The 23,547-nt window shown below is 29.0% G+C and overlaps 1 protein-coding gene across 3 annotated transcripts in view; it reads right to left on the bottom strand.

The window, feature by feature from the left end:
• The window catches only part of LOC123266196 (receptor-type guanylate cyclase Gyc76C-like), a 61,764-nt gene that overhangs the window by 21,219 nt on the left and 16,998 nt on the right, over positions 1-23,547 (bottom strand). For 2 of the 3 annotated variants that reach the window (XM_044730263.1, XM_044730266.1), the window contains exons 3-4: positions 15,648-16,158; positions 8,659-8,856 (exon numbers count right to left, since the gene is read on the bottom strand). In XM_044730263.1, coding sequence (XP_044586198.1) covers positions 8,659-8,856; positions 15,648-16,118 — 669 coding nt within the window. In that variant the 5' untranslated portion in view covers positions 16,119-16,158. Of the gene's footprint in view, positions 1-8,658; positions 8,857-15,647; positions 16,159-19,090; positions 19,335-23,547 lie in introns of those variants that run through there. The other variant, XM_044730265.1, reaches the window with a different exon arrangement.

Genomic DNA, 23,547 nt, shown 5'->3' with positions numbered 1-23,547 from the left:
TTTGCAATCTTTGATATTATTGTCTTCAATAATTTAAAATGAAATTATTTAAAATTTGTTCCACAAAATAAATCATTATTTATGATGTTTATCATAAGTTAATAATAAAAAATTTTCTTATCTAACAAAACAAATATTTCCGAAAACTCTCAAAATAATGTTGTATATTTATATATCTATTAACGCCATTAAAATTGTAAAATCTGCTGATCTAAAATTTCTTCTTTATAATTAGACTATTTTAAAAATTTCGAGCATTTTAAGTACTTAAACTATCTATGATTATTAAACTAGTAATAATTATTACATATCAATATTTAATAATAAATAATTAATAATAGCAATCATATTATTTGAGGGTAATAAACACTTGTTCTTTAAATAGCTCAGAATGTGTCGTTACCAGAAACTGTCTACATGTATTCATGTAGGAATTAAATAATATAATATGTTTTAATACTTTTCAGCACAGTTCAGATGTATAAGTATTAGTATTATAGAGCTAAGCGACTGATGAATATTTGTATATCACGAAAACGAAATTAATGTATAGTATGTAGTATATATATTTAATATAAGTAGAGTGAGAAAAAGAAAAAGATAATGAAAATATATAAAATGTATGATATGAGTGTTTGATCACTATGCGAATGCGTGTTGCTTTAACGAACCTTGGCTTCAAAGCTAATCGCCTTAATTTGTCGTCGCTACCATAGACTAGTGTGGTGTTAAACTTAATGTCATGTTCTAAATATAGTTCTCTTAATGTTTTCATTAAAAATACTTAATAATTCCACTCCGTTTCATTTCACTTCTTGTTTTCTTTTGTTCGCAAGACTTTACTTATCTTTACTTTATTTTGATTAAGCGGAAAATACAAATATAATTATAAACACAAGTATGTATACCTATTTTTATGTCATTACTGTATTCAGTTGAAGAAATAATTATAAAAATAAGTTTCATTGCAAAGTTTAAGATCATTGCCCGCGATGTTGTATATTAAGTGGTTCTTTTTTGCAAGAAATTTATGAAGATCAAATTAAACGTAGGCTGGGTATGAAACTAATAAGTTAAAATAAGATATTTTTCCCAAGGAAATAAGATATTGTTGTCTTAAATATTAGCGAGGAGATTCTTTCCTCATCTCTCGCTTTTTTATTAGTGGGAATGAATGCGCGTTACTTTGCGAGTTAGCCAGCCAACAGTTGCTCCAATTGAGGGTTAATTGAACGTATTTTAGCTGAAACTTACTGCACACGCGAGACACTTTACTTGTACATATATGCTTCTTATATTTCTTCTTTCATTTTAGGGACATTTGTGAGAGTGTGTTAGATGAGTGATTACTTCTTCAAAAGTTTAAAATCATATAATACATTTTTTTTTAAATCACTAGTTCTATAAAATAATATTGTGATTTATAAATTTTCTCTAATCAAAACGTTTTTGGGCAATTTTGGTTATTATTTGAGCATAATTTGATTTTTATTGTAATAAATAGAAACTGATTGTAGAAATTATATAATTTATCTTCGTAATAATATTGGTGCGGTAAAATTTTTATGATTACTACTTTGTTTGATAAAATTTTAGTATATTATAAAAAAAAAGATTTTAAAGAATTTAAGAATAGATTAATTTTTTTAATTTTATTTTTTTTACACGCTCATATTAAAATGATATGTATGCATGTCATTTTTACCGATTTTAAACGTATAATTAATTTTTAAATTTGTATATGTATAATCAAAGACCGTTCTAGTGTCCTTAACAGGATCACCAGGATAAAAAAAAATTACAAATTTTCCAGGTTAAACATATACCATCCATAAAATTACAATAAATATGCCCTTCTTTTAATTAAATAAAATATTACAATCCACCGTCTCTGTTTTTTAATCACGCTAAAAAGTAGTAAGATAATTTTGAATGATTTTCAGAAAACTTAAAATAAGATAGTAATTAACAAAAAAAAAATCATTTTATTGTAAAATAATCGTAAAGTGTCTTTTAAGGTACTTTTGTAATGATTTTACTTTTAAAAATGTCTACCAGTAAAATAATTACAACAATCTCATCAAGAAACCTACGCTTTCGAGAGATAGTGTTAAAATTTCTTCAAACTACAGTGAAAAAAAAATTAATTTGATTCGAGAGAAAAATTCTTGAACTAAAAAAATAATTTTGAAGAGGGTAATTATCTTGAATCAAGACGAAAAATTCTTGAATCAAGTAAAATTTTCTTAAATCAAGAAAAATTTATTAGTTCAAGAATTTTTCTATTCAAATCAAGAAGATTAAGTTCTTCAAAATTATATACTTGATTCAAGAACATTTTTTTTTCTGTGTAAGAATTGAATATACAGAAAATTAGTATCAATAAAGGTTTTTAGAAAAATTTTTTTTTCATTTTCAAAAATAAAGAAAGCAAAAGTAACTACAGAAGGCCTACGACTGGAACAAACTTAGAATTTGTTGATAAGTTAGTAGTTTGTGGTAAAAAATTTTCAAAAAAATCAAAATATACGCTTAAGGTAAAAGACCCCATTAGTGGCACCTTTAAGCTCTATTAGTGGCACTTTTTCTTTCAATGAAAAAAGTTCTACTTGGAATAAAAATTAAAAATTTTTTTGATCTAAAGGTCTTAAAGATTAGAAATAATATATTCATTATTGAAATCAATGATTTCATTAATTGAATAAGTACCAAAATCAAAGAAAATGTCAGTAATGGGGTCCCCGTCACTAATGGAGTCTTTTACCCTACTTGAGAATAAAAATTTGAAGATTAAAAATTAAAAATCTTGTATGTTAGCACTTAAAATAATTATTTTGAATTCTATTTTTCTAAAAAGTATAAAGAATATGGACTATTATTAAAGAAGTTATGACTGGAAAAAGTTATGAGTCTAAAACAAGAAGGGTTTATTGAAGAGTACTATAAAATTTCAAAAATTGAGAGAATCAAAAATAAAAATCTTTGAAGCCGTGTGATTTGGTGTAGAGTGCCCCAGCAAAAAATACCCACGACGAGGAAAGTTTTCCGTACTACTACACGGGAAAAAATTTCTGGAAAAATTTACGACACAACTATTGTAAAGCTGGACTATACTTTTATTATTATTAATTGTCAAATATTTTAGAAGAAAAAATACTATTTATTCATGAAAAAATACGATATTACTATTGTAAAAAGTAAGAGATGAAAATTTTCAGTGCTGCCTCTGTATCTTTCCAATGGAACTATAGCAAATTTTACAATAGTTGAATTGGAATGTTTCTCAATTAGTGTGAGTGATGGCCGTGCACAGCGCTAGACTCCGAGTTTATGTAAATGTTAAAGGATATGGGTCTTAGTTTACCTCGGATAGCGTTTACCTACGGCTGCCCTATTTGGTTTAATATTCCACCTAAAGAAATGGAAAAATTAAGAAAATTTGAAAGGCAATGCTTAAGAGCCTGCCTCAACATGTACAAAATACCCGAATCGAATTATATAAAATTCTATCACAATCTAACTATACTAAATACAGCAAACATTGGACGTATTGACAACCACATTATCCGTCTTTGCCGCAATCATTTTGCTAATGCATCCTCTTCTACTGAAAATAGTTTAATATCAGGTCCCTTTTACCCACAACCACAATACTTCAATCAAGTAATGACATCGGGGTACACACCTCCCGAAATATTCACATACCTGGACAGCCTAGGTCTCATTCAAGACCCTCAGTTCATACCGTTAATATACCACGTCAAAAGAGGCCCAAACGCCAAAGCTATTAATTATGACTCAAAAATATTATCAAATACCGACATACAATACTGCACTTCAGTCCCACAAAAAGACAAATTGGTTAATCCCCACAATTGTAAGGAATACTGGTGGTTTACCTAATCTGCTCCTTTTCCTCCTTTATTATTTATTATCTTCTCTTTCTCCCGTTTTCTTTATTTGTTGCTGTATATATATATCTATATTTTGTTGTATCTGTTTTTCTTTTTAATACGATAAGCCTTTTTAATATACATCGTTTTTTTTAGGCTAACTCATTACTAACCATATACTATTAATCTCTACAATATTCATATGTATAAAAGACTAAGACTAAAATTAAACAAAAAACAAAATATGTATTGCCCATTGAGGCATCTCAGGTACCAAACCATTATATGTAAGCTTCTATGAGAGCCATGCAGGCCAGGTAGAATAAGATAAGTTTTTCAAATATTGTAATAGGTCATGTACGTTTATACCTATATATCATTTACCTTGTAAATCTATGTATCAATAAATTCAAAATAAACGATTAAAAAAAAAAAAAAACCTCGGATAGCGTAGAGGGAGAGTCTCTGGCTGCCAACACAGAGTTTCTGAGTTCGATTCCCAGATAGCACGAAAATGTCGGTTTCTTTTTTCGATTACTGTACAGGTACCAATTAGTCCAACCTTCTATCTCTCTCCCCCCCCTAATATTTCTTTTAAAAAAACCAACTGTGAATTTTTACAATAGTTGAATTGTAAAGTTCACAAACACATATTGTATAATTTTCTCTATGGTATTCGACTTTTTAAGAAGGGTTTATATTTTTTCTCTCTCTCGCTCTCTATTGGACAAACGAGAGTATCTCTGTCATACTTGTACAACTTATGGAATCTTAAAACGGATTTTATACATAAATAAATGAAAATTTTCCAAAAAAGCGCTTCGCTCTTCGATGGATAATTTAATTATCTATCGAAGAGCGAAGCGTTTTTTTCAAAATTTTATCTTATTCATGAGCAAAACTCGTTTGAAAAACTATCAACCGCTCTTAAGACTCTTGCTAGTCTTATTTGTTGGACAAAATTTACAATAGTAGATCGTAAAAATTGCTAAATGAGAAGTATAGTCCACCGTTACTATTTTATTTAGTAAAAATTACAATAGTAAAATAGTAAAAACTCCTTCAATTTTCTTTCCGTGTACCCTCGCGCTGGTGGTTAATTTTCCGTGTAGTAAAGTTAGATTTTCTCCCTTGACGTACAATTCACCATTCTAGATTAGATGCAAAGTATTCAAAGTTAAAACAACGAGCGTTCTATGTTCTATATATCTAGCGAGCCAATAAAAGAACTCGTTAACTAGTTACTGGTTACTAGTTAAGATAAAAAAATAATTGGCTAACGAATTTTTTCAGCAGCAGCAGCTGATACTTAAAGAGCTAACACGATACAAGATATTATTCTATCGACAAGGCATTTGCATGAAAACTGCTGATTCCTCTGACCTTCGCGATCTATTTATAGTTTGCTGTGGCTGTCGATGCCCCACGCGGTCTGTTGGAAGTGTTCATAGCCTCTTAACCATTACATCCACACTTACACTACTATACAGTCCCTTACTTATACACCTGAATATCAACAACAATCCAGCATCCGTGGGCGAAGAGCTGATAGAGTTTGTTTTCGTGTTTTTCCAAGAAAATTAAGATATAATTAAAAAAAAAAAAACTACTAATTAACAGATCAATTGGTTATAAAATACAATTTAATCGGTAAACTTAAAATTTCGTTTGATCTAACTTGAAAATTGACGAAATAAAATTAATATATAAATATAAATATTCATCCGGAGTGGTACTAATGTATGACGAGTTTGCGCGGTTAAAATGTACGCTCTATATAGTTGACAACGAAATAAATGCCTTAGGTCCGATTACTGGTCGTTTACGATCATTACAATTATTTAAGTGTGACTGTTACTGGGTATAGTGTCCCTGGGACGTTGGTATCGTTTCCTCTGTTAAGTAACAAAGATAAAAGTATATATTTTTAATACATAAAACTAATGTGTTCGAAGTCCAACTTACATTTTTGCAACGCTTAAACTCGAGCAAAAACAATTTATTAACTTGCCTTTTTTTTGAGTAATAAATTAATTGTTGTTGTTGGAAAAAAATAGGAGAAAAAATTTGAATATTCATATAATGAACGGTTGAGAAAAACTATGTGCTAATTGTATTTTATTGAATTGATTGAAGAAGTGGGTGTTTTTTTTTTTTAATATTTTAATTTGTTCAAAAATATTATTTATGATTTTGTTGATAGAAAAAATATTTTTATTCAAAAGGAAAAATCTTTAAGCAATAAAATTATTTTTAAACTTTAATAAATAGAGAAATTAAAAACTGACAAATTTTTCAAAATGATTTTTTTTTCTGAATGTAATTAATTTTTTTATCAATGTTCAAAACAGAAAATAAATAATAAATAATTAGTACTTTTATCAACTTATTAGAAAATTTTCCAATTCCAAAAAAGAATCAAAAGTGTAAAAAATATAAAAATTGATAAATAAATTATCACCTGAGTTAAGTTCAATAAGGTATTTAATATTTATTTTAAGTGAATCAATCATTTTTATAATTCCAGCAACCTTGTGGAATTTTTGTTAAATCTGAATATCTGAATTAAATTTCGCGACAATCATAACGACAAATGATATAAATTAAATCATCATGATTTCCTTCGAGAGAATGTAATGGAGAAACTGGAAACTGAGTGAAAGTATTACTGGCGTTGCAGGTGTAGGTAATCCAAAAAAATAAAAATAATGTTATAAGATTATTTATCATGGGACAAATTTAAGTCCTTCTTTTATCATGTTAAACTTGAAATAACTCCCCTTCCGCCTTTAGTCGGTACAAACCTTTTTTAACTCCCTTTAAACATCATACAATCTTTAATCTTTTTTTATTTTCTTTTCATCGGGTTGCCGATTAATGGCGTTACATCGGTCGAGCCATTAATTCTGGCCGCTTTATACAAACTTGAGGGAAACTGGTTTGCACCCAACCGAACCATTTCATTGGATCCACAAGGGCGATATCATATTTATATATTTATATATATTCGTATCACGGGGCCATGGGAGGTTTATTTTAACTCCTTAATTCTTATTCTTACAATTTTTGATATTTTATACCCTAACTCAATCATTAACGACTTCTGAATTTGGTAAATAATTATTTACCATTTATTGCTTGCCCTACTTATGTACGAGACTGATTATGTGATTATTAATTGATTAATTTATTAATAACCAGCAACCTTGCAGTCACTATGTAACTGTCGTGACTTGTGAACTATAAATAAAGAAAATTTTGCTTTATTTAATAAAGACTTTTGTTAAATTGCACTGTACTTTTTTAACTATTCACGTTTTTAAAGATATAAGTTCATTCCGATGATACACTCATCAAGAGCTTTTATTTAAGTACCCACATGCATTTTATATATATATATATATATATATATATATATATATATATATATATATATACATATATATAATATATATTTTAAAGATATAAGCTCATCCCGATGTTACACTCATCAAGAGCTTTCATTTGAGTACCCACATGCATTTTGATATATTTTTCATATATACATATATATATAATATATATAAATATATGAAAAATTGATGTGGGTATTCAAATGAAAGGTCTCGATGAGTGTAATATCGGGATGAGCTTATATCTTTAGAAATGTCAATAGTTCACGAGATACAATGACATTTATTAACTATTGACATTTTTAAACATACAAGCTCATCCCGATGTTACACTCATCAAGAGCTTTCATTTGAGTACCCACATGCATTTTTGATATATTTTTGATATATATATATATATATATATATATATATATATATATATATATATATATATATATATATATATGTATATTAGGGTGTGCCAAAATGTAACTCCTGTGGAGAACCTTTTAAAATTGGAATTTTCAGTTTTGCTTTTAACAGGGGCTGCGTTTGGGCATTTCCTGATATATTTTGGTGTGAGACAATGTATTTGATTTTCATAGAATTTTTTAACAGAAGCTTAGTTTAAGTATTTCCGGTGAAAATTCCAAATCCCGTTTAACGGGCTATAACTTCGAAAATAGTGGTTCTACAGTCTTCGTCCAAAGAGATATTTTTGTAGAGAATTTAATTTTCTACAAAAGCCATAAGAAGGTTTTTCGAAAAAAAAAATTTTTAATAACGAAAAGTCCACTTGAAACAAAAAAAAGTTTTTCCTGTGTTATTGAAATGGGAAATCGAATTTTTTGATGAGCTAAGCCGCTATTGGACTTAAAACCTTTAGCTCAGCGGCATAATTTTTTATTTTCTATATACTACCAGATTTTCTGGTATAGCAGTAAAAAAAAAAAAATATCGCCTAAATATGATACACCCTAATATATATAATATCTACAAATATATAGAATATATGAAAAATTGATGTGGGTACTCAAATGAAAGGTCTTGATGAGTGTAACATCGGGATGGACTTATATCTTTAAAAATGTCAATAGTTCACGAGATACAAGGTCATTTCTTAATTATGTGTCTAGAGATAGAGCATTTTCAAATGCAGCCTAAATACTTATCATAAATTGACTATTGGTGCGAGAATGATATGAAACCATGAAAAGGCACAACTCCAGGTCAAGACTTCGGTCCAACGATACTAAATTTAACTATAAAAACCCATTTATCATATAAATGCACTGACCACAAAATTTTGCTTATTCTCTTAATAATATAGATGATAATAATAATAATAAATTAATAATGATAAGAAATAAATATAATTAATAATAACTTACATAACTAATCATAGGAATATTCCTGGACTGAGCTACTATTGCCTCAACGTAGCAATTTCCTTCGGGTCCAAAAAAAGCCGCAACTCCCTCGCAAATCATGTCGATCATCGCCTTTGTTGCCTCAACGGTTTCTCCCTTTGTGTCGTTCCATCGCATCACCAGTTTGACATTTGGTAAAAGGTTTGGATCATTGTTAATCTGAAAAAAAAAAAAAAAAATAAACTCATTAGTTAACTGATTGATCATATATGATTAATTTTACAATTTATTAAAGTTTTGTCTTGTGAGATGGAAGCCGAAAGCCGAAAAAAATAAAAACGGCATTCTATTTTAAAATATTCGCGGCCGTCCCCTGTCTAACATTATGCGACACGCACTGCCTTCACTCAGACTCGCGTATTATGTAATTTAATGGGAATAAAATGTGTTAAACCTGAGCATACGCGAGTGGCATGCAAATGGTCCGCGTGCCATACGTGCCCCACGCTATACTTAGACGTCTTTCTACATTATTAAATATATACTACAAAAATGTATAATAAATCTAAGTGTAAGAGTTAATAAAAGGGTGAATTGTAATATGGATTATTTTTATCTGACATAAAAATAGAAAATATTAATAAGTTTTACTGAAATTAATTGGATGGAAAAATTAACTTTTCAAGAGAAGAAATCTTTAACCAAGATTATTTTTAAGAATTTTATTATTTTGAAAAGTTTTTGGATAAGTAAAATTTACTGGAATCAAGAACAATTTTTTTATTCCAAAATTTTCCTACTTGAATCTAATTTTTAAAAATAATTTCCTTAGTTATAGATTTTTTTTTTAATCCAATCAATTTTTTTATCAGTTTACATATTTTTTTTAAATGAAAAGTGAAAAATCTCAAGTTAAAAATGGGAGAAAACAGATTTTTATCGACCCTAAAATACACTAATAAAAAAATTAACTTGATTTAATAGAAAAAAATCTGGAAAACGGTTGACCCTAAAGGCCATCCCTGCAACTTCCCGCCAATTCCATACCTAAACGCTTGAAATTGCACTTATGACGTTTCTGAGCTCTTCGAGCTCAAAAATACAATTTGTGTGTTATTTTGAGCTCTCCAAGCTCAAAGAAATAGCTTTTGTATGCTTTTGAGCTCTTCGAGCTCAAAAGGCCGATAGAAGTTTAATAAAACAGTATTTTTTTAATTTTCAAACTGCAATAATTTCTAAATTAATGAATAGATTTTCACGCGATTGGCAGTATTCCACGCACTTTTTCAGAATCTATGATATACTTTTGAACACAAACTGATCGAACCGAAAATCTTAGAGAAATTTGAAAAATTCACTTTTTCCGAATTTTTTCGACAACGATAACTCACGAACCAATCAACCAATTTTCACGTTCTTGGTGGCGATCGACGTGATTTTTTGGGCTCTAATAATAATTTCATTTCGTCAAAAATGATCCAAAAAGCAATCTCGAAGTTATGTTAAAAAAACACTTTTTTCGAAATTTTTCGTTTTCGATAACTCTCGAAAGAATCAACCGATTTTGATGGGACTGGTGGCAATCGACGTGGTTTTTTAAGCTTAAGAGCTGATTAGTTTTTGGAATTGATCGGAAAAGCCGTTTAGAAGTTATTCCAAGAAAACGATTTTTTGAAAATTTTATTTTTGAGATTTCTCAAAATCTAGCGAACCAAATCGATTCAAATTTTTACGAAATTTAATGGCAATGATACTCTTTGGATCGCCACCTATTTCGATCCGATCGGCCGAGCCGTTCAAAAGTTATAAGAGGTTTACATACATACACACAAATACACACATACACACATACACACATACACACACACACACACACACACACACACACACAGCCGCACGGACACCATCGCGGGAATAGTCAGGGAAGCTTCCTAGGACCTCAAAACGTCGAGATCTGATGAAAACTCGATTTTCGAAAAACGGGGTAAAAACAATAACTTCCTGATTTTTGAAAATTTTCAATTTTCTTAGCGGGAAGTTAAAAATCATCAATCAAGAAAATATTTTTGAAAAATTCGATTTTGAATTTAACAAAAAATTTCTTATAAGTATTAAGTAAAATTTACTCAAGCAAGAACAATCTTTTAGTTCGAGAATTTTTCTGTTTTTTTCAAGAAGATAAAATTTCTTCTTTTGAATTAATTTTTTCTAACAATGTATTATCTTTAAATAAAAAGTTAAAAGTACCTCATTAATAAAAAAACTTAACTTAAAACGAATAAAATTTTCTTAAAATCCAAAAGAAATGTCTTCATTCAATAATTTTTTTGCTCCGTTAAAAATAATAAAATTTTTCAAAATAATCATCTGGGTCAAAATTTTCTTATCTTGAACCAAGTAAATTTTCTGTATGTTTTTTACACAAAAAAAATTTATAAACCTCAAAGTTTTTGAAAAATCAAATTCAAAAGTTTGAATTTCTGAAAGCAATAAGTTTTAAGAGAACTATCGGTACTATTAAATACATAACACGGATAGAGTTTAAAATGATGTCGACACAAATGCCGAGTGTACTTTCCCTTGGGCTCACCCGTTACGTCCGGCTCGTGCATAGATATCACTACCGGTCGGTTATTATGCAAATCCGAATTCCAACAAACAATATTTTTTTATTTCTCTCTTTCTCTGCGTTACTCATATTCTTTGGCGGTAAGCCCTTTTCTGCCCTCTCTCCCGCTAAATTTTATCATTTTCCCCCTCGTCTCCTGCTCCATCCTCCATCCTCCTCCCTTCTCCCTCTATCCACCCTCTCTCTTTTATCTCTGGGCTTTGGCGGTATACACAAGACTCGCTTGTTACGTTCTCACACGACCGATGCAATTTACATTTCGCGGCTTTCTGACTCTGTACTCTCGTGCCTTACCTCCAACAGGAAATTACTTGAGAAGATAAAGCCAAATAAGAATGAAAACCCGGATTTTTAAATATTGCTTCAAACAAAAACAAATAAAAATTACAATAACTTCTATTTTTATTAAACTTTTAGATTGAAACCATTTATTTAATAATTATGTAAGATAAAGACGCGTAAAATAAAGTACGGAGATGGATATTTAAATTTAAAACTTCGGAATATTAAAAAAATAAAATGCACGGAATGTTGATGACACTTTGCCACAAGAGGAATGTCGTCGATTGCGATGACGATCCTTAACAACAGATGTTGTATTAAAGTCAATGTGGTGATTATTATCCACTAAGATTACATGTGGTACTGTTATTTATTTTTTTTACCCCAACTATCCTTTTGTTCTTTGTTTTGTTTAATTTGTGATTAACGATTTATTTGTGATTATGATTAATGTTAATTTTTTAGAATATTAATTAAATTTTTTTTTAAGTAAATCATGATTAAATATGAACTGAGAACTAAGTTAAGGTCAATTTTTCAATCTAGGTTTTTTTGTTGAGAAAAAGTTTTTCTCTTTTGTGAATAAATGAAAAAAAAAAATTATAAAAAAATAAATTATAAATGCAAAAAAATATATAACCCCGCAAGATGCTGACCTGATTTTTACACTAACACACTGACAGAAGGATTTATTAAGTTGTAATAAATTTATTATTTATTTATTTGGAAACAACTTCGTTTATTAAATGTAGCTTATTATTTTTAACCTTTTAATAAATATTTTTCTAAAGAAAAGTATATTTATTAACAGTTAATATATTTTTTAACTTTCCGTGATGAAAATCAACAATTACGTAACTTAGAAATTTCTGGTCAGACCGTTTTTTAAGTAAGTTATCTTTTGGTACTAAAAAAAAGAATACCGAAAATCGGATTAAAATTGGTTGATTTATTCAACAGATATCGAAATAAAAAAGTTTTTTACCAATACAATTACTAGCTGAAAAAGCTCGAAAAAATGGTGCTCTGAAAAAAAAATTAACTTGATTCGAGAAAAAAATTGTTGAACCAAGAAAATTATTTTAAAGATTTTTATTGTCTTGAATCAATGAGAAAAATTCTTGAATTAAATAAAATTTCTTAATTCGAGAATTTTTTACTTGAATTAGGTTAATTTTTTTTTTTTTTTTTAATGTGAACTCAAAACTTTATAATAGAAAAATTTTCTAGCGTTTTTATATAAGAAAAGTGCTAATCTACCTGATCTAATGAGATTCTATCATCTATTGAAATTATGCAGTTATAAAAAATCAAAGTAGAATTTTTATACTCACATTTTACTCAAGGATCTAAACAAATAGTCGTTAACGGTTAATAAATTTTATGTAATAAATGATTTATAAACGGTTAATAAATATTTATTAAATTATTCAATGTTAAAAAAATAATTTATAAACAGTTAATGCTTATTAAATTACAACAAATCTTTATGTTATTACGCGATAAATATGCAGTTTAGCAAAACGTTGAAATTTTTTATTTTTATCAACTTAAGAAAATATGAAGCTTAGTAAGATACTGAGCTGATTTTTACCCAAACGTAAAAAAATATGCAGCTCAGCAGTGCTGATTTTTGATAAGCGCAAAAAATTATGCAGTTTATCAAAACGCTCAAATGATTTTTTTTATAAAAAATAAGAAAATATGCAGCTTAGCAAAATACTGAGCTGATTTTTTACAATATAATATTCTAAAGAAAATAAAGATCGAAAGTTATCAAAATTAAAGTATCATAGCACTGACTTATGAAGTTAAGTATAAAAAAATATTGTTTATTTTTTTTGAGACAAACGAGTCGATTGTATAATGAAGTATATAAATAAAAGTTGATCGTCACGAGTGTTGTCTGTCAGTGCCAAGGTTGAATTGCGACTAATAGAGTCAAGACAGCTGGTTAGACAGATACCAATAGCAATACCACAGGCAAGCCAAGGTTCAATGGTTTTCCTCAATATTTAACAACATTTTTATTCGTTTATTTGCTTAAATATTTACGATCCAGCGATAAAGTTTATTGCCAAAATGTGGAGTGGAGAAGATTGGATAGGTGAAGATTGATCAGAAGAATAAGAATAAGAAGAAGAAAAAGAAAACAAGCTGAGTTAAGTGTATCAATTCTATTTATAGAGTTGGGGGATATTATGCGTTTATTATTATATTTTTTGGAGGGTAGACCACGCATTAATATAAACGAAAACGAATAAGATAAAGAACGTGTCAGTGAAGAGTGGGAACGAGCCAGGGGGCATGCGTGCAGCTTGGCGAATCATCAACTGAGTAAAAGGTATTCAGTATTCAGTATTCAGTATGTATATGATAGAAGTATGGGTTGGTAGTTGGTAGGGTTCCTGATCTCGGTCTCAGTCTCAGGACCGATTTCTTCTCACGGTCTTGGGGTTTCGGGCGTGGGCGGACCAGCACGAGAATAAAAACAAGACCGAGAAAAATAAGTAAGTTAAAGAGGAGAGGAAAGAGGATAAAAAGAAGTTAAATCACGTAAGGAAGAGCTGCAGAAGCTCGGAATTAAAATAAAAGGAAGCCCAAGTAAAGGTCTCTTTGGTTTTTGCCGCTTCCCGATCACCGATCCCACCGATACCACTCACTACAAGGTTCTCTGTTTCTCAAGCTGTTGGCTACTTAAATTATATTGATTAAAAATCTTTTTACTTTAACTTTTATGTTTAAATCAACACTGCCCTCTCCCGCTGAGTACGGCGCCAATTTTTTTTTCTCACGGAAGTACCGAGTCCAAAGAAAGAGAACTTTAAGTTCTTTTCAGGTTACTTCTCATATTTTCTGTCATTTTTCCTGACATTTTTCACGTAGAAGTTGACTGGGCTCATAACCTGTTGGAATTTGTCTTAAATTAAAGTTGTCTATATTAAATAAATTTCTAGTCCTAGTAGAGTCCTAAAGAGCAAAAATCAAAATATTAAATCTTTATCGGATTATTGCACATATTCAAGAGCATCTGAGTTCTAATTATTTTTCGTTCTGAAACTTTAAACGCGCTTTTATCGAAAGGGTATTTTAAAAAGTTGTTCGGACTGAAACTCAAAAAGTTATTTATCGATTTGACTGACATTTTGATTTTCTCAATATCATTTTCAGAAGGATATTCCTTAAGTTTTAAAAATTTCGTATAAATGAACTACTTATTTGGTGTGAACAAATGTCGAAAAAAATAGTAAAAAAATGTGAAATTTTTTTTTAATGAACTTAATATTTAATTTTATATCATTTTATAGTTTTATTTTTTCTGTGCATTTGTCAAAAACAAAAAGCAATTTTTTTGGTTTTACATCTATGAAAAAAAAGTGACAAATGCAGCACTATTGGACCTTACGTCAGAGTAGTCCAAAAAAAAAATTCACTAAGTTGCAGTTTTGTAGAATGAAATTATTTTTTTACTCCTCAAAGTTCAAATAAAATCATGCTGAAATGCCAAAATAATATGATTATTTTATCATTTTATTATTATCAAACTAAATTATAATCAATTAGATCATTTAGATCAAAATAAGAATTTCTGCCGATTGCATTAAGAAGAGGCGATGTCAGGCATGACTATCTGCGTTTACCAAGAAGTAATTCTGCTATTTACGAAAACTCTTTCCTGATTCATGGCATAAAAATTTGGAATTCATTACCGGCTGATATTACAGTAATTGACAACTTCGAAGGTTTTGAACAAACTTGTCATAATTTCTTCTTGCAATCAATATAATTACCATAAATACTATGGTTTAATATGTTAGTGCAATTAATAAACATCGATCATTCAAATTATATTGCAAACAATGTATTTAATGTATGCTTGTAGAATATTAAATTAATGTATTGTTGATGGTCCTGAAGGAGCTTAGAACTCCAGGATCAAATAAAATTTTTTATCTATCTATCTATCATCTATACACAATAAAAAATTTTGTGTATGAACAATTATTTAAAATGAATACTTTTGAGTCGTTTAGAAGAATTTCTTCTCAAATATCGATGGTCAATATAATAACAAAAAAAGAAAACTAGAATAATATACCTCATCAATAGCCATAGACATAGCTCCAGATATTGCCAGCCCCTGTCTGTCTTTGAGACCACCCTTGATGGCAGTAAGATACCCGACGGTAAGATTCTGCGGCTTTCGACTGGCGAGTCTTCTGCTGGTGACTGGAGCACCCGACTGCAAAGACAGGCCAGAAGAGCTCGAGCTGGTGGACACAGATAGGGGCGCCAGGGTATTGTTCTGGAAGAGCGCCTTGTCCCCCACGACATCCATCTCCACTTGGGCGACGCAAGAATCGAAGACCAGCAGCAGCAGAAGCAAGATCGCTCTTGCACTTTGGCGAGCACCTGATATTTGAAGGCGGTGTTGGTGATGCTGATAGTAGTGGTGATGACGATTGTGATGACGGTGATGATGATGATGATGGGTCCTTGAGTAGTCAGGCAAATGCTTCTGGCGACGGGGAGGCCTGCGGCGGCTCGGTGATGGCGGGCCGGGGCGCATGGCCGCCGCCGCCACCGGTCAGCGCCTCCCTTCTGCTCACCTGAAACATTTAAGATTATTATTGCAACGATTATTGGGTGGAAATATCAAAGTTGTTAAAGCCTTGATTTATGAGATCTTGGATTGAGACTTTGTATTTCCGATCGGTAACTACTGTGACGCAATTTTAAATTAAGAATCTTCAATCGATACATTTTCAAAATCCACGCTTGGTTCAAGATGTTCAATTTAAGTAACTAGAAAATTGAACGCGCTTTGCGCGCTTCTGTCAAAATGTTTATTATCGACTATTTAATTAATCAATATTTTTACAAATTGAACTCATTAATATTTAACCGTTGCCATAGTAACCGTTACTATGGTAACCACTGCCAAAGTGGTCACTATAGCAATGAAAGGCGACAATAATGAAAACGTCACATCAACTTTTTAATAAAGGATTTAAGGAGATCCTAGTAAAATTGTTATTAATTTAACAATGAAGAAAGTTTTAAATATATGATGGAAGTTTTATTGAATTTTATTATTTAAAAGTAACAAAAAGCCAGGTTATACATGGAACGAAGTGAACATTATAATGGACTAATAATTATTAGTCAATGTTTCTTAAAGATAGTTTGGGAAATTGCACCAAAAATTTTTAGAGAATAATAATTATTAATTATTTAAACTTTCATAATTAAGAGATATTTAGATGTATGCATAAATCTTAAAATATCTGTTCATTTTTTTTGGAGAATCTTAGTATATGCTGGCATTTATACCGAGGATATATATTTTTTCGGTGGGATCAAAAGCGAACACACTCTCGTCCTCTGGTCATCTATCGGTAGCATCACGAACTAAAATCTTCAAAAATGTAGGATTTCTCTTCACCAAGGAAATAAGTTTTAATCCGAAAAATTCCTTAATCATATGACAGCTTCTTTTTAAAATAAGTTTCATTTTACTAGCCTTCTTTTCAAGTTAACCGGTATATAATCAAACTCTATCCAAAAACAATTCTTAAGAATTAAAAATAATTTCGCTTTTTTAAAGAACTTAATATTTTTTTTTTTTCAAGTAGCAATTTATTTGGTAAAAACGTCACGTTATAAGCTAAAAAATCCTTTCAGTCAAGAATTTATTAATGTTCGACTTAATGAAGAACTAAATAAACTAAAATTTATAGTGTTATGCCAGAGCAATATAATTATTGTTATTATCGACCTTGAACCGTGGATTACTTAGTTGATTTATCCTTTATATTTAGTTAACAATGATTACTGTTTTGCCTACTTATTTCATGTTTATATATATATATATATATATATATATATATATATATATATATATATATATATATATATATATATATATATATATATATATATATATATATATATAAACATAAATTATATTCTAAGTTTTCTTTTTGTTATTCTCTATTGTCCGTTTATTCGCTTAACTTGAAGCCTACATACTTATTAAGAAAATCATAAATCATTTCTTACGTGAACTTGAGTAATTATTTTGTATTCTCCTTGGAATTTTGTATTTCCTAGTTGTTAGTTTTTACCTAGACCCATTATAGTTATCTGTTATGTTATCAAAAACTCGATTACCAAATTAACTACATCGTCAACCAATGATATCCGCCTTTGAAATCTTCCGATGTTCTAAATTTAAGCTTTTATGTAGTTACTAATTCAATTGACGGCTATAAATAACTATCTTAATTTCTATAATTTAGATGAACTATGATTTCTTCAGTTAGCTTCGTTTATGATATCAAGTTCCAAGTATTTATTTAACTTTCAGAATAGTCAAATATAATGAATCACCGACAATTATTCGACCATTACTCTCAATAGAATTACATTAAAATTTTTTTCGAAAATCACTCGAAATAATAAAAAATTATTAATATTGAGCTAAAATTAACATCGTTGTCTGTAATTCTGTACGAACATTTGTAAAGACTTTTATTATTGATATAATGACATATGTTTAGCAATTTTTTTGGCGGGTTGCCATTAAAAGCCTACAAAAAATCAACTGTTTATTTTATCACACAGTCGTACTACACACACACAATTATACACTAAGTATATACATATGCATATCTACAGATACTTCAAGATATAAATAGCAATAAGTAATAAGTAATCAGTAATAATAAATCCCAAGTCACGCACTAGTTCAATACACCAAACACCAACTAATCCAAGTGTGAAATGAAATTAAAAGTGATATGATTGATGATCGTTGCGATATTTATAAAATATACAGTACATTTAATAGTTAATCATTTTTTGCACGGTTATCTTATAAATTTTTAAAACTCGCTTATTTATGATTTTTTTTTTTTTTTTCAATGGAAAATTACATTTTTTATAAGAATTCGAGGGAAGGTGTTACAATTTTATCAAAAATTTTATTTTTATAAATTTATTACAGTTTAAATTTTTTAAATAAATTTATATAAATATTAAGCTAAACTTTAAAAAAATATACATATTAAAATGGTAATCGGAAAAAATAGACCCGAAAAAAATTTTTAAGTTATGGATAATTCATATTATTTTATTAAAATTATTATAAAATAATAATTATAATATCCACCCCCACAATTTTCCTGAAAAACAAGCACCCCCGGAATAATCGCTCCATTTTTTCTTATGAATTTTAATGAAATTCCAGATCTATTTTTTCCGGGATTGATTAAAACACAACTTTATCTTAACAGAGATCAATATGGCGACGAAAGCGCCTACTAGTTATACATGAATTCTTAACCATATAAAAACGAACTTTTACTAAACTATATCGTAAAAATTCGTATGTAACTAGTAAATTTTAAAATTCGTACTGTAATTTTTTTTCCGTGTCACTTTTTTGATATTTTTTTAACCTTGAAATAATATGAAATTTAATACAAAAAAATTCGATTATAATTGCCATGAAAAGAAAAAATTTTAAATTACACTTACAAATATACGATATTAACCTCACACATTGATAAAATTTTCATAAGTTGAAAATCCCGCTACTGAAATAATCTCACTTTCTTCGTTAAAACAGTAGAAATTAGTAATATTCCTCTAAAAGCTGGTCGAATGAATAGTAATTACATCTAATCGGTAAATAGAGCACCCGAATGTTTATTTAAGGACCGACCACATGGTATCAGGGTGCGTAAAATGGATGTGAGTATGTGCATGAATATGTAAGTTGTTAACTTAAGATAAACAGCTAACCTTGAACCAGCCCCTTTTGCCTAAGTTATATATACTTACACCCAGCAGACCCTATGCTAACATCTAACATTATATATTAAGCATTATTAATAGATCCCAGTAAATACAAGTGTTACATTACGTAATTACTCGTTTTAATTTACGTACCACAGGTGACAAGTTAATGACCACCTCCATAATTGTTATTGTCATTGCTATAACTTTTGCACTAAAACAAACTTACTAATTTTCCACTTCTGTATTTACTATTACTCTAATTAATCTCCAAACATAATTAGCTCTGTTGACAAAAATTTATCTCCGCAAAAATAACTGCAAATATTTTGTAAAATATTATAGACACTAGCAATGTAATGTAATACAATATAATATAATAATAAGTAATATAATTTTAATTATAATTACAGTTAAGTAAGCAAACATGTGACGATTTAACGGTGATAAGGTTTGAGAGTCAAGTGTACATAGTACAAGTTTTAAAAAACAAGTAGGATGTACGAATGTTTGTAGATGTAATGATGTAAGTACACATGTGCTCATACGTGAGTATAGAGCGTGTCAGTGTGTGTTAAAGTTTGACTTTATACGTTAGATATAGAGTTATATTAGGAAAGACGTTTGAACACACACTGCGATCATTTGTGTTGCAATTAGATCGGTAATTAAGACGACGGGCGTGTAAGCAGGCATCGTGGTCACGCCCTTATTTGCCAAACGACTATATGCTAAGGCGATCCTATTTCTCGGTTCTCGGTTCCCAGATCGGACGACTAAGACGTGCCGTGACCAATTTGCGACCTCGAGCACCTAACTGGGAATCTCTTTTTATTCCTCTCTCTCTTTCTGTTTCTTCCTTTTCGATTTATTTCCTTCTCGCTCTTTTTCTTTATCTTTTTTAGTTGTTAACTATATATAATACGTCTTATCTCAAACACGTGGCTAATGTGTAGGTGGATACATTCTGACAAATCTATTCCGTCCAATTTATTTTTTGACATATTTTTTCACTCGTATTATGTACATCTGTTGGCGTTTTTTTATTATTATTTTTTTTTTTTTTTTTTTTTTTTTATAGACTAGAAGTCTATTAGTTAATGAGATTGAAGGTTGTTGAGCTTAAAATTTCAAACAGATATTTTTTCAAATCATTTGTCTTCCGTCTGTTTCTTTAAATCATAAAGATTTATTAACAATCAAAATAAAAAATATATGTTAATAATAAACTTCAGACCGAACCAATAAATTCTGCTGAGTAATTATTACACGGAAAAAAGAAAAATCGAAAAATTATATTATAAATAGTAATAAGCGTCGCTTCGTATAAAAAACTAAAAAAATTGCAGTTCAAAATAACATTTTTCTAAATTCATACTTTGAATGTTAATTTTCAGAGCTCTCAGTGTAATATTTACATTTTACAATGTAATTCTAACAAAATCTGTAATGATTACAATCTGAAACAGTAATTTTTTCAGTTTTTGATATGAAGTGCCACGTTACATTATATAATGTATAATTTTTCTATTTCTTTTTTTCCGTGTAAAAAATGTCTAATTCTCAATATGTTTTTTAGAGAACAAAAACTATTTTTTGATTTTGTAAACTGAGATTTTTTTAATTATGATAGCTTGTTTTTATTGCTAATAAATAATAAACCAAACTAACAAATAACTCCATGGTGGCTATAAAAAAAAATCAACTATTTGTACAATTTAGAATATTAAATAAAAATAAATATCTTCTGAATTATTCTTTCCGTAATTTGTAAAAAAACTTTTTTTCATTATAGCGCTTCTTAGACTGTATCCATTGAGCGACGAATAGCATGTGAAGCAAAGAAGAGAATAAAAGTCTCCCACCATATTCAGTGCGGCGGCGCAGTAGTCTGAAATAGTCAACAAAACATTCATCTATAATCCACTGACATCTTTGGTAGCAAATGTTAACTCGAAAAATAATTTCTTGGCTGAAAAATTTCTTTCCTTGGCTCAAGGAAAGAAACATTTTTTTCAAAATTTTCTTCTTAGCTTGAAAAAAATTTTTCTTTTAATTAAGTTTAGGGGGTTTATTGGTTTGAGGGTCCGATTTTTAAGCATTAGATTTGAAAAACAAACGATAGAACTTTGAATTTTTCATCATTTATTTATTGTCACTTCAAGATTATGTGATGTTTATTTGATGTAAAAATTTTCATTAGAATGGAAGTTATACTACTCTGAAGACGCCCGCCTCGAAAAAAAAGGACTATCTTCCTTTACGATTTCGACTGGTAGGCTTATGTGAATGGAAAAAAGGCATTTTAATCTAGAAGCCTAAATGCATGGAATGAATTAGAATCCGTCGAAAATATTGAAAATTGGATTTTTGGCAGACTGCTGAAAAAAAAATTTCAAATTTCATGATTTCTTCTTTTTTTTTCGTTAGAGAAACAATAGAAATACTCGGAACTTTTGGATGATTCGAAGGGGAAGAGGAAAAGAAAAAAGAAAAATTTTTTGGAATTGATATTTTATGGAAGCTTACGAAAATTTTACATGTAATTTGACCATGTTTGGTTATTTATAATACGATACATCATTATATACAATGTCATGTATAATTATGTTTGATAGCGTATGACTATATGTATTTATAATATATGAAGCAAATAATTGTTTTGAATATCAATAACATGATTATCAGTCTAAAAACTGCTATATTTCAATGTTGATAAAATTAAAAAATATTTTCCTGCAGCACAATCGAATTATTTATAGCAGAATATAATTAAAAATAAATCAAAGTATTTATCCTAAGACGTGTATAATAATATTCAACAGCATTTATCCTTCGTTTTAATTTCGATAATTTAGTATATAAATAACACGTTGATATAAAAGAGTTTGACGTGGAAACATGCCATACGTCAGAACGTTAAACATTTGCATAAGAATTTTCCGTGACTTGTATATATGTGCGTACATGTTGTTGTCTTTTTAACTTAAGTCACACTTTATTTTAATATATGTAGTTCATTACCAAGTTTTAAATCATTGATCATTATCATATATTTATTCATATAATTTTTCATTAGCAATAAAGACACTACTAATTATCCACGAGTTTTCCAAATCAAGTAAAATTGACAAAGGGAGTGGGTAAATACAATGATAGTACAGCGTATTGTTTATGTTTGGTAAACTGCCAAGAATGTACGTAAAAGAAAACTCAATACAAGCATTCTCCTCTTTTTCCATCTTCCATCTCTTCACGAGAAACTTCTTGTTTGTCAGTGTACTCTTTACTTCTTCAGTGTTTGAAAAACAAATCAAAGCATTTTATAATGTGCAGAGAAGCGACTGGCGATTAATTTTGGTATAATGCCAAGCGTTTTCGCGGAAATTCATACAAACATTCGGGTCGCAGTCTTCGACGTTAGTTTATCCCTGTCTCTTTGGATTACTCGTGGATTTCACGTGTGTTAGGTTTCTGAACTATTTTCTGCACAAGACTGATAAGCTCAAATTAAACAAACAAACGTTTTCAAATAAAAGCTTTCAATTTTATGAGCTAAATTAAATTTATCGCACTTTTAATCATTTTTTCTCTTTGCGGTTTTTTGAACCCTGTAGTACTAAAAAACAGTTTATTATATACTGTTATGAATTCTTAACAATTTTTTCTAGTGTAAAAAAGTTATTTTGATTTAAAATTTTGAATTTTCCCGCATTTTAAGGAATTATCCGCCACGTCACCTGTCATCTATAACATTTAAGCAAACAAATTTTGAAACTTTTCTCTATTGTACTTACAATTACTGTTTTTATACATCTATTCTTCTGTATATTTTTATTTTATTTGTAAATTTGCCATTCGGCCTGTGCCCTAGCATAAATAAAGATTAATCTAATCTAATCTAATCCTCGATTTGCAGTAATAGAAACGAATTTAATAGAAGTCAGAATCTTTATTTTGTTCATTTTTAGCTGTAATTTATAACAAAATGAAGAGATTTTCTTCGTAATTTATGAAATAAACATAATTTAAAATAAAATTTAAGCAATTATTAATTCTAAATCTTTATTTTAAATGTCAAACTAAAATTACGTTAGCACTTTCATGAGTTTTTGTAACAGTCTTTCAATTTTTGAAATTGGTCATTTGTTAAGTTCAATAGAATCTTAAATACAATTATGAAGATTTCAATATAC

This window comes from Cotesia glomerata, linkage group LG5 (assembly GCF_020080835.1).
Source record: "Cotesia glomerata isolate CgM1 linkage group LG5, MPM_Cglom_v2.3, whole genome shotgun sequence".
Lineage (NCBI taxonomy): Eukaryota > Metazoa > Arthropoda > Insecta > Hymenoptera > Braconidae > Cotesia > Cotesia glomerata.
Note: the sequence above shows the minus strand (reverse complement) of the source record. Positions and strands in the feature narration are given on the sequence as shown.